This window comes from Populus euphratica, unplaced genomic scaffold (genome assembly GCF_000495115.2).
Source record: "Populus euphratica unplaced genomic scaffold, PopEup_1.0 scaffold1.1, whole genome shotgun sequence".
Lineage (NCBI taxonomy): Eukaryota > Viridiplantae > Streptophyta > Magnoliopsida > Malpighiales > Salicaceae > Populus > Populus euphratica.
In genome coordinates, this window is record NW_011499845.1 from 6,047,061 (window position 1) to 6,060,366 (window position 13,306).

The following is a 13,306-nucleotide window of genomic DNA, read 5'->3' on the forward strand; positions in this document are numbered from 1 at the left end:
AAAATTAGAAGAAATAAATTTAAAATGAAATATTAAGTTAATTATGAACATTAAAAGAAATAATTATGTCAAAATTTAATTAAAAAAACTAAAAGAAATAAATACAAAGTACTCTCTTTCAATAGTATAAATATCCATATATAGACATAGATGGGTTTGGTACGTATCATGCATGTACGATTGGTTCATTATAAGCCACTCAAATTATAGGTTAGATATCTCCCATTGGAAGAAAGCTTTTTCACAAATAGACTCTAGAATCTATAAAAGGTTGCGTCTGTTTTGGTACAAAAGTTTCAAGTACATAATAATAACTGCGATATTGCTTAAATTAGTTCATTAATTAATTCTCAATATTATATATATATTGCCTGTGTTTTTCTTAAAAATATATATTTACTAGATACATATGGGTTAGTCATTTTAATAAATGTTTTCCCAAAACGAACGAGCTCCAGGGGATTTTACATGTCAAAACGATCCGTACATGGAAAGAACTGTGTGCTGGAAGTTGTGGAAATTAAAAGGCCAGGAAGTTATCCAGAATGAGCGATGACCGTTTGTTAATAAGAAAGATTAAACAGTCTCATCATCCTTCTCTATATATCTACTAAAATCTCGTTGGAAACTATCAGTCAACGCGAAAACATGTGACAGCGCCATCTTCCTTAATTTATTTGTTCTCGTACTTATTTATCTGATTTTTAATTTTCTTGACCGAAGCTCGGTCTCCCCCTCTTTTGTCCCATTTCAGCCTGTCTAGCCTCTGATCACAACCCATTTACTGGTCGAGGAGGTACTTTATAAAGAATGATTAATTGTTTTTCTTATCAAAATCCAGAGAGACTCATGCTTTCGAGACTCGTCAATGGGCCACTAGCCTTTCAATATTCGTAACAAAAAAAAAAAAAAAACATTGTTAGAGAAATATTGGAGTGTCTAATGATCAGTAATGGACTTATACCTAACGTTCACCGACTAACCTAACCCCGAAAAATAAAAATAAATAAATAAATAAATTGTAAAACTGCTTAGGATACACCTCTATTAGAGGCACATGCACGCCAAACCACCGGTCCAAGTCAACCCTTTTTCCTTGCAAATTTCGAAGAAAATAAATACCACCATTTTCAACTGATATTCTCTCTTCCCCATATATATAGGATTCTTGGGTATGATCTGCTCTCTCATTCGTTTCCAGTTGAGTCATTTCTTTTTGTTTTTAGAAACTCCGTATTAAGATAATGGGGAAGCCTGGCCGTGATAAACAAGCCAAAAACCAAGGAGCTTGGTCTAAGCAAGAAGACCAGAAACTCACAGATTATATTCGAAAACATGGCGAAGGCTGTTGGCGTTATCTTCCGCAGGCTGCAGGTTTCTCCTTCTACTATATAAAACTTGCTTTCGAACTATTTAAGTTCATTAACCATTTAGTCTCTCTCGTTTTATTTTAAGTAAGCATGTTATGATTAATTAAAAACATTGTTAGAGAAATATTAAAAATATTTGGTTTTCATGTTGATTGATCAGGCCTACTTCGTTGTGGTAAAAGCTGTAGGCTAAGATGGATAAACTATCTTAGGCCAGACCTTAAAAGAGGCAACTTTGGTGAAGATGAAGAAGATCTCATCATCAAGCTTCATGCGCTCCTAGGAAACAGGTGAGATATATTCATATTCCACATTTTAATTTCCCCCCCTTCAGTTTCAAATCCTACTTTAATGACGAGACTATATATTTCCTACACAAGAATTAAATTGCACCATGCATGGCATGTATCTTGAAATACGATTTCATTAATGCTAAATTACAAGTCCTCTTCTAATAATTCTACAAAGAAAAAAATGGTAATACAGAATTAAATTGCACCATGCATGGCATGTGTCTTGAAATACGATTTCATTAATGCTGAATTACAAGTCATCTTCTAGTAATTCTACAAAGAAAAAAATGGTAATACTACAACTACATCACATTTGACTTTTCCGTACTTGTTAAAATGTTTTCAGGTGGTCATTAATAGCGGGGAGATTGCCTGGGCGTACAGACAATGAAGTGAAGAACTATTGGAATTCTCATTTAAGGAGAAAGCTTATAAACATGGGGGTTGATCCAAATAATCATCATTTGAAACAGAATCTCCTGCGCCCTCATAACCCACCAAACCCTGCTAGTGCATCATCATCTGGACTGAAAGTTCAAGCCACACAGCAGCCAACAAAACTTCATGTTGATAAGGAGCAAGTGTCGGATGCCTTAAGTTGCGTAGAGGATGATCCATGTGCCTTGCCTGACCTAAACCTTGATCTCACGGAGAGCTTTCATTATCCTTCAATCCTCCACGTTGAAGGCAATCTAAAGGATTCGAGGCCACTAGATATTGCCCCTTCTCCCACGCTTCTTCTCTTTCAATAAACAATTAAAGGCACCCGTTTAGGAGGGACTGATGATTGAGTTAAGCATCATTTTTAAATCTTGATTGTTTGGAAACATCATATATAGGAGTTCCCTCTTCCGGAAACATCATGAGAAATTAAAAAAGCAAGGCAACCTTACTGCAAGATCAGAAGATGCTATATATATCTATATATTAAGAGAGTGGATGGTTTCAGGTCACTAGTATTCAGAGATGAGTAATCCGTTGCTTGATGTTACCCGAAGTTCTCGATCAAGGCATTGTTCATTCACACTGTGCATGGATTCGTGAAGGTCGTAATTAATTGTCTGTCGCAATGACAAAATCGCTTAGTTAGACATAAATTATGATGTGTCAATAGCAGCTAGAATTGCAGAAAATATGCATGATTAATATTTGAAAATTTGATCCTTGTTCATGTTTTTGGATTTTGTTCTATTGAGTATGTCATTATGTTTTTACCTCCTTCAATTCCTTGATAAATTTAATCCCAGACCCTATGGTACATGTGGCTCAGGTCATAAGAAATGCGAATAAGCACAATGCACCAAACAATTAATCCTGGGATATTATATATTGGACATGCAAGCATATCTTTTCCATGATTAGTATTGCTATCTATTACCAAAGGTTAATTGTAATTTGTCAATGTAAAAGAATCATTTCAATTTAAAGGATAATTAAAATGACCAGGAAAGGTCAGAAGAATGATTTTATATTAATTTTCTAACATATTTTTTTATCAAAAAAATCATCTTCTGTCAAAAAATTAAGAGGATTCAAGTATTATGAATCCTGGCATAGATACATGCAGCCATGTATCTCACCGAAAATGAGATTGAGCAAGTTCCATGCAATATCTCTGTTTAGAGTTCATGTAGAAAATATGTTACAAACTATTAATCCTGAGATATTGGGCTTGCATTCATATTTTTACCTTCCATGAATAATATTGCTACTGTTATTATACCTATTCACCTGTCAAAGTTAATTGGAATTTGCTCAGGGTATAGTAATGCTTATAATTCTAATCATGTGAATATAGGAAAAGTAATATTACAGATTCAAATGAAATTTAGTATTAATAATAAAAAGGAAGATTAAAAAATTTCGAAGTAACCAATATTAATTAGATTTATGCAACCTCCATTAATTAGACATATCATTGTCATCGATTTGATGATTCGGTCCATTCACGCAAACTTCAGAAACCAGTCAAATGAAAAATTACATCGAAGATGGTAGACAGGACAGATTGGCAATTCTGTCCATAAATCTAGGGTTTTTTTTTAATCTGATTCTCTATAAATTAACTGATTTTTTTTTTTTGGCTAAGAATCTCTTAATTCCCTCTTAGTTATTTATGCAGAAAGGTGTTCTTCTAATATATTGAGCTTTAAGGAATTTAGAAAAATGCACCACCTGTTTCTTGACTATCGATCTCGCGCGTTTATTTATCGTTATACTAGCTAGCTTTCTAATGTAAAACTACTTCCAGTAAAAAATCCGTCTTCTTCCCTTCCTAATTACCAAGTCACTGCCTATAACACATTTGTTAACAAGAGTACGGAGTACACACTCATTCGAGAATGAAGATAAAGTTGGAAGATATATATGCCGTATTTTCCAATAAAAAAATGGCTGGGAATTTACCATACCAAGTAATGTATATACATCCATGATTCTATCGAGCTTCTGTTCTATTACCACAGTTCGAGCAGTTGCACCTTGCATGTACATGTGCACCACCAATGTACGTAGCTACCAGCTAACATGCTCTGAAAAGAACATTGCATGTGGTAGAAACTATATTGGCGAACATATTGATCCAGCTACCATTCAATGGAACAGTGGCATTGATATTTATCGGAATGTTGTCTCCGTCTTCAATTAGATCTGATTTCTTCTACAAAAATTAATCTCCAATGTTCACACAAACCAGAACTCTTTTTTTTTCCATAATAATCGAGAGCTTTATTAGTAAGTCAGAATACCATTAAGGGAATGGTATTTTGGATGAAAAGAAATACAGAGATATTGTCCTTCTTGCACTAGAACAAGATGTAAGAAAAGCATGGATTACTTATTTTCCCAGCCTAGATGCGTTCAGATCCCCTAAAAGAGTCACTGCGAGTGTATAAAAAGTTCTCATGCATTCTTAGTCTTCATCCATCAAGCAAGTTGATGCAAAACAGTATCAAACAACTTATTCCAATCTAGTTTCTTATCCTCGAAAACCAAATCATTCCTAATTAACATTCCATATTCTCCACAAAATACTGTAGGATAATACTGTGAAAGTTACCCGCTGGAATTTTCCTTTAACCATTGTACTCCATTGTAGCGCAACTTTATCTGTCCTTTTCAGCTTATCAAATAACTATATTAATTCAATAACTTCAATTATTAGATAAAATTTTAAAATATAATTTATATTATTTTTTAACATTCTCTCAAATAAAAATTTATTAAATTTAAAATTTGCATAAACTCATGTTATCCTATGCTTAATTTTTATTAAATAAATAAAAATAATAAGATTTGAACTTGTGACCACTTGATCATTAAGACTTTGATACCATGTCAAAGAATTATCTCAACTCCATAACTTAAACTATTATGTAAGATTTCAAGATATAATTTATATTATTTTCTAACACACCCCTTAAATAAAAGTCTTTTGGATTTAAAACTTGCATAAACTCATATTACCTTATACTTAAATTTTATCAAATAAATAGGGATGATGAGATTCAAACTTATCATTATTTGATCATCAACATTATTAAATAATATTTTAAAATATAATTTATATTATTTTCTAAAACGTCGTATACAAACTAATACCAATTCAATACATAAAACGCTGCCAGATTATCCACGTGGCATAACAATGCAAGAAAAGGTGAATAGCAAGTTCAGTTACCTAATTACAGAAAGGACATACAAATTAGCTCCAACTGATTAAATTCCTTCGTGCTAAGAAATCCCTTGTGCTGACTCTTCCCTGGAGAAGTAGCCACGTGAACATCTCCACCTTTGGAGGAGCTATTCCTTTCCACAATAAAGAGGCAAAAGAGAAAGTTTCAGGATGTGCAATTCTGTCCAGTATATTGGTGCAAGATTAATTTGACAGTATATATTCCATGCCTCTCAGCTTTCCAGTATCGCTTATCCTCCTTGATAGGACTCAATCTGACCTCACCAAGTAACTGAAAACGTTGCTGATATTGGGTGATCAGTTCTGAAGACCATAACCTTCTTTTCCAATATAGCCGTCATTGCCAAATTCCCATCATATACTCTCCCATTTCAGCCAAGCAAGAAGCCGGTACAATAGACAAAGAATAAAGCCTTGGAAATATGTCTCTCAGAATCCCAACCTGTAGCCATTTATGATCAGTCAAAAAACGAATCTTTCCCCCATTGCCAACCTTGTAAAAGGAATCAATTTTCAGAACAGATGAAGCTTCTAAGTTGGAGTTTATGATAGAATATATATCTTGCCAGGTTTTTGAAAGTGGGACTTTGAAGGAAGGAAGCCCATTTCCAAAAAAAAAAGGAAGGAAGCCCGCTTCTAACTGCTGCCAACTCCCTAAAATATTGTTCTCTTGGCGGCCTGTTTGTTTACTAAAAAATAAATTATATTTTAATATTTGATAGTATAATAAAAAATAAATTAGTAAATATTTTTTAATATTTAGTTATGTTATGAAAAATAAGTTAGAAAATAAATTATTAATATTTTATTTTTTAAAATTTATTAAAATATTGATTAATAAATGTTACAAATTAAAAGATAGAATTATTGATTAATAAATGTTACAAATTAAAATAAATAATTGAAAAATAATAGAGATTAAATCTAAAAAACTAAAATATGAAGAAATTAAAATAATAATATTAACATTTCATAAATTATTTCAAATAAAATAAGTAATAATTAAAAGAATGAGAATCAAATTTAATAAATAAAAATCTCAATAAAAAATAATAAGAAAAAATAAATAACAATTATAAAAATAAGAACATAATTTAACATAAAAATTAAAATTTAAGAGAAACAAATAATATGACATTTCTAAATTTTTCACAACTTTCAAAAAGTTTTTTCCTCCCAAATTTTTCAGGAAAATATTTTTCTAGAAACTAAGCCAAATTTTTCTTTGATTGAAAAATATTTTTTACTAACTAATTTTTTTAATGACAAATAAACATAATTAAATTTAAAAAGAATATTTTTTATTAACTAATTTTTTTAATGACAAACAAATATAATTAAATTTAAAAAGAAATTTTTTAAAAACTATTTTTTTAAAAACAAATATATAGACATAGTCTCCAAATCCACTTGAATAACAAAAGCTTATTCCTTCCGTATAAAGAGCCAACTTTGCATAGTAAAATAACTTCTTTATAATAATGTTTTAAAGGATTGTTTTTGTAATTTCATATATAAGGGCAAAGTAAAATAACCTATTAATTTAATTTTATAATAATAATAACAAAACTTTTCTTTTCACTTTCTAAAACATAGTAAAAAAACCTAATTACATTTAAAGTTCAAATTCTGTAGGCATTTTTCTTATTGCACTATTGGTTTTTTTTAAAACTATCATTCGAAGTTATTTTTTTAACTATTAACTTATAAATTCTGTCTATAACGTTTGTTTTTTATAAAAAATATTTTGAATCATTTTTGCTAGACAGAATTTTTATTTAAAATCATTTAAAATTTTCTTTTTTTGCATTAGTTATTTATGAAAATACAAATTATGAAATATGGCTCAAAAGTTAAAAAATCATTTTTCATAAGTAGTTCCAAACAAATTCTAACTTGCGGTAAAATTAAGTTAATTTTTTAAAAAATAAGATGTATATTTAGTATAAATAACTCAAAATATTTTTTCAAAAGAAGAAGAAGAAAAATAAGAGATGTGGTATAGGTATAATTTATGAATTATAAATTACAAATTACAAATTTTAACTTTTTCTTAAATTAAAATTGTGATTTAATATTGTAATAATTTTTTATTTAAATCAGAAGTTATTTGTAATTAAATATATTTATGAATTTTATATAAATTAAAAGGTTTAAAAAAATTAAATTGACAAAAATTATATCAAATGAAATCTTTTATTAAAAAAAAAAGGGACTGAAGCAATGGTTATTCAAATTATGTTAAACTCTAGGGCCGTGGAGCTGCTAACGTTACCAGCGCAAAGTTTTTCTTTCCTTGTAAATGATAATAATAATAATAAAAACCTAGAAATCAATTGTTTATTATTTAAAAACTAAAATATGTGATTGACTTCTGTTTTTTAATTTTTAATTTTAGTTATTGTTTAAATTTTTTTATTCAGTAACGCATATAAATTTTAATTTATTTAATTATATTTATGTATCAATTTTTTAGTTTTTATTTAAAAAACTTTTAACTCCAAAACATAATAAAGAAGTTTATGTATATAATTCTTTATTTAAAATAAAAATATCTAAGTATGGACCTGATCCAGTAAAGCTACTAACGTTCGGGTCCCAGCAATAAATAGCTACGAGAGAATGTAACGGAAAGAATGACAGAAGAGGCAAGAAACCACGTGTGCGTTTACAGCTCCTGATGTGGACTGAGAATGGCAGAAAGAAATTGCCGGGACAATAACGTCATAGAAACCATTATTGAAGATGCGTGTCTGATTAGTTTTTTTTAATATAATTTATTTTTGATATTGTTAATATTTTTTAATTAAAAAAATTTAATTATGTTGAGAGGATTAACTTGACATGATAATTTTCAAAGTAATTTAAATGATTAGTCAAAATAAATTTAACTAAAAAAAATTTAAGATATTATTTTAAAAAAAAAAATATTAAAATAACATGTTAAATCAATTTGAGTTGGCATATTAAAGGGTTAATTTAAATTAACTCATGTTGTTTTTTATGTTATTTTTTTCATTGATTTTGTCATACGTGTGTGGCGTCGTGGCGATCGTTCACTCTCAGGTAATATTGTATCTATTTAACAAATATAAAGAGACAATAAATTCTTATCTTTTATCAGTGAAAAATAGGAATGAGAGTCGTCATTTAGCCTTTTGTTACTAAAAACTCTAGCTGGTATTGAAAGATCGGGTACGAAGACTGATTGCGTAAGGAGAATATATTAGCACCTAAAATATAACATACTTAAGACAAGTTGTATTATTTTATTGTCTGGTAAAATTTAAGATTTTGTTGTGGTTTCAAAACTCCTTTATTTGTTAATGACACAATCTCCATACATTTTAGAAGCAAATTTAAATGTATTTGTGTATGGGTCTTCAAAGCGTCAATTGAAACAAAGAAAACTTGATATTCATTCCTCGTCATGGTTTGGATAAGAAAACTAGAGACAATATTAGTTCTTTAGCCATATAACTTTGTGAAAATGGATTTACAAGTCAACTTGTTGTACTTCTTAGAAAGAAACCTACATTCCCCCAACAATTCTTGAGAAAATTTATATTATCTAATTTTAATTTTTATATTTTTGAATCTTTTCAATTAATCTTTGACTATTTTATGGGCACTTCGATATCTTCTTCTTATTGCTATTATTTTTTGAATTTTTTCTGACTATTTTATTTATATTTTCTTCTTTTTTATGTAAGGGGACCAAAAATGAATTACAAACATGAGACAAAATCAATGAAAAAAAGGACATAAAAGACAACCTGAGTTAATATGAATTAACTCATCAAATCCATAATTCAGGTCATGAAATAATGATAACTTTATTGAAAGCCAAAAAACAACTTGAATTACCTTGATAAATTTATGAGTTAAGTTATGAGATTAAGATAACTCTGTATAAAACAAATATAAATAAATTATAAAGTATAATTTTTAATGATCAACTCATTGTTAAAAAAATTTAAAAATAATATAAAAAATAATTGAAATCAATTTAGGTTAACAAAAAATACTTGTGAAGTGAGTCATGAGACTGGGATAACTTAATGGAAAATAAATAAAAAAATAATGAAGTATAATTTTTAATCAACTCTATATTAAATAATAAAATTTTAAAAATATTAATTAAAAAATAAATTTAGATCGATCAAGTTAACCTGTAATATGAGTTATGAAACTAAATTAACAAGATAAAAAATAAATTATAATAAATTATGAAACTTAATTTATAATAAATTTAAAAGATAAAAAAGTATAAATTAAAAAAAAATATTATAATGAGTATTTCATGAGGCGATGCAGAGTAAAATCAACCCCTCTATTAGTTGTTGTTAATTAATAACAATAACAATAATGTGGTTGGCGATTAGACACACTCCTCCTGGTTGCTACCATGCGTTTCATAGTTTCAGTTAAGACCTTATTAATCATAAATCGCAGTCGATGCACCCTTTCTTTTCCTCTTTTAATTAATTATAATGACTTCCGGTCAAGTGCCGTTCAAGTGATCTTCCACGGTTAAAAATGCCAAAAACCAGAGAAAAGTCTCTCCGAGCGATCATCGTCTCGACGGATGCGGGCTAAATTATATTACCGGCATTTCTAGGTGAAGATCCGAGTACATTTGCGCTCACAGACTATAGGCTGCTTTTTTTTTTATTAGAAGTTTTGTTTAATTTTATAGTACATATAATGAAAAAAAAATCATTTATCATTACATAATATAACGATCAGATAAATTAAAATTAACAAAAAATGTTGCAGTCTGTGTACGGTGGTCAAGACAGAGGAAACATGCTACCTACACATATTTTAGCCAGACGGGGGTTTGGAACGTGCTATGATTGGTAGTTACACGCCAAATTCGCCTATACGTAGAAACACCATTTTTTTTTATTATTATTCATTATTCTCTCCCTAGGAGCATATAAAAGCATTTAAATTCCACAAGTCAACTTCCTTTTATATTTACAGTTAGCTGGCTAATGTTTATTGGCCCTGATATCCATGACTTTAAGAGTGTTTTTGAGGATATGGCATTTATGATTTGAAATATTTTTTATTTAAAAATATATACAGGTGATGTTTTTTTACTTTTTTTAAAATTATTTTTGATATTAGTATATGAAAATAATTTAAAAATATTAAAAAAAAATTAATTTTAAACAAAAAAATTTAACTATTTTTAGAAAAATGAATTAAATTTAAAAATATTAAAAAAAATATTAATTCTAAACAAAAAAAATTAACTATTTTTAGAAAAATGAATTGAACAGCATTTTTAAATAGACTTTAAAATTTATCATACTTTAGTGTTAATGACACTGCTATTTTTTTTTTTGTCCCTTCTCCTCGGGATGTAGCTGGCCATCCTCAAAACTTATTTTTATTTAATTTAAAATTATTTAAAAGCAGTTTAATGATTTATATTCTATAATAAAACTACATTTATTCAGTCAAAATTTTATCTTTTTAATTATATATTTTCTAAACCTTTCATTGTCATGATTTTTTTATCAACATCGTGGGTTTTTAAATATAATCTTAAAGCAATTAAAATATCAACTCATAAAAAATCAAATGATACAAATTTAGTAGAAAGAAGGTCAGGAATAGACATACCCACACCCCCGACTCAAATAAAAACAGCCTGGGGGCGTGTGGGCCTAAAAAGTTAGGCTTGCTTGCTTGGTTTTTTGTTTTTTTAAGAGGATGGACAGCAACTCATCCATAGGTGTAAACAACTTGCCACCCACTAGGAAAGTGGGCCGTAGTTTTTAGATTTTTAAAATATAATTTTCAACCTAAAAATGTTTCCAGAGCATTAAAAAAACTCAATAATCATATTCTCAACCTCAAAACATCTTTTTATCATCCTAAGAATCAAACTAAATAGAATATAAATGTATCTTAATCTATTCTTTCTAGCATGACTAAATAGAATACAAATGTTTCCAGAATATTTGATTTAGTAGTATTTTGTTCCATAAATTGTCTTATTTTCTAGCCAATCTTTCCATCCCATCTTCTTCTCCCTCCCTGTTCTGTTTTTAATCTTTCCATCCCATCTTCTTCTCCCTCTCTGTTCTGTTTTTTTTTTTTACATTTTTCTAGTTTTTAAAATAATAATAAATCTAAAAATAATAATATGAAACGGATGACAATGATTAGGTTATGGATGAATTTAAAAACATAGGGAGCCAAGGATCACACACATAATTAAATGCATACATAGACTAAAAAAAAATACATAACAAGGTGATTTTTCGTGATTCGGTTATGCTTACGTTCATAATAGAAGAGGATGAATTATACTATAACTATAACTAGTATAAGTTTTAAGAAACTTTCAGATCTCAGATACATCCAATTTTCATAATACAGTCTCTCGCAAAAACATTCAAGATCATGCTAAAAAGATTCGAGTCCAAGCATATATTTATAAGAAATATATATCTTATTCCTAATTACTGGTGGGCGATCAATCACAATCTTAATATAATCTTGTTCTAGCCAAAACAATCCTAGGAATATATCCTATCTCCATTTAAATGCAATAAAGTCATTTCGTTGTTGTTGAAATGATTTAGACCCAACGTATAACAGTTAAAAGATTCCTCACCCAGCCATTGTTGTGCTCTTGTCTAAAGCCCAAAGCTTCCGTGGAGATTCTCATTTCATTTCAGTTCTCATCACCATCAGGCCAAAAGCGCTCTTACTTGGATTGAAAATACAGCAACAGTTGCTCAAATATTTATAGGATGTATCGGCTACAACATCAATGATATAAAAGTTCACTTCAATGGTAAATTGAAATTGAGATTTTGGTGAGGCAGGAGACATCCACTGCTTGGTCCTGATCTTAACTCGGCCGAAATTTTGGGTGCCCGTCAAGAATGCACTATTTCCTACTGAATTCTGAAGAAAATGAGGTAGAAATATACAAGAACTGATTAAAAAAGAAAAAAAAAAAAGAAATGTGTTGTCTTCTTATTCTAACCCACTGTTGGATCAACTTCGATGCAGGTGTCGAGGGGGTAGGGAGGAGGTTCCATTGAATAAATGTTTTAACAGAAGGGCTGTTCTAATCGAAGGATTTCCGTGAACACAGGCAGGTCGGTAAACCAGAGCATTCCATTGTTTTTTCTTAAAATAAATTGAAAGAGCTGTGTTATGGATTACTTGTTAAATCTCGAGTTATGCTTTGTTATAAGCTCTTAACATCCTCTACCCCCTGACCCTTTTACTCCGGGTGTGAAAGGGGATCGATACATTCCAATTGACGCCAGATATTACTCTCGGCGCCGCTGCATAAACTAGCAAACACTAGTAAAAATGATTCTTCTCGAGAAGAAAACGATAACAAAGACAAAGGGAAACGTCTGGTCTAGCAAATAGAGCAAGACAAGATAGCTAGACTACACGGGTGAAGATGATTTGGTGTTGAAAATACGTGGATGTCCACCGAAAGAAACCATTTTACGAGGATATACAGCCAATGGCCATCCACCATACGAAACAGACATCAAGTTGTTGGAAGCACGTCAAGACTTCAATGAGAGACATCCTTGAAATAATTAGAAAGGTTCAACAACATAATACCGACAAGAAAATTAGCAATTAAACTTGCTGTATCGATTCCAGTATATCACCAAACGCTTAAACCTCCGCCTTCTGTTTTCTTAGTGGACCCCACAGTCTTACAGGAAGGGATCGAGGGGCTTTTGTATGATTAATTATAACACAGCCCCACAGAGGCAAGACGTGACTCCGTGTCTTTGTTTGACATTTTTTATAGTCGGGGATCTTGTGAGGAAAAGGAGAGGAGGGCTGCTGCTGCTATTGGCAATTCTATTGTTGCTATTGCCACTCCTATTACTTTTTTAACAAATAAATAAATAAATTTGTAAGTGATAAATAATCTTGAACTCGAT

At 29.8% G+C, this 13,306-nt stretch overlaps 1 protein-coding gene across 1 annotated transcript; it reads left to right on the top strand.

Annotated features, from left to right (window-relative positions):
• Positions 1 to 1,139: 1,139 nt before the first annotated feature.
• LOC105124705 (transcription repressor MYB4-like) lies at positions 1,140 to 2,976 on the top strand. The gene is made up of 3 exons (XM_011024810.1): positions 1,140 to 1,374; positions 1,531 to 1,660; positions 2,010 to 2,976. The coding sequence occupies exons 1-3, from the start codon at positions 1,245 to 1,247 to the stop codon at positions 2,413 to 2,415; spliced, it is 666 nt and encodes a 221-aa protein (XP_011023112.1). The 5' UTR covers positions 1,140 to 1,244; the 3' UTR covers positions 2,416 to 2,976.
• The last annotated feature ends 10,330 nt before the right edge of the window (positions 2,977 to 13,306 follow it).

What these genes read in the sequence shown, in the direction of transcription:
- LOC105124705 (XM_011024810.1), top strand. Translation starts at nt 1,245, where the DNA reads ATGGGGAAGCCTGGCCGTGATAAACAAGCCAAAAACCAAGGAGCTTGG. An exon ending in TTATCTTCCGCAGGCTGCAG is followed by an intron (nt 1,375 to 1,530) that starts GTTTCTCCTTCT and finishes TTGATTGATCAG; the next exon opens with GCCTACTTCGTTGTGGTAAA. An exon ending in CATGCGCTCCTAGGAAACAG is followed by an intron (nt 1,661 to 2,009) that starts GTGAGATATATT and finishes AAATGTTTTCAG; the next exon opens with GTGGTCATTAATAGCGGGGA.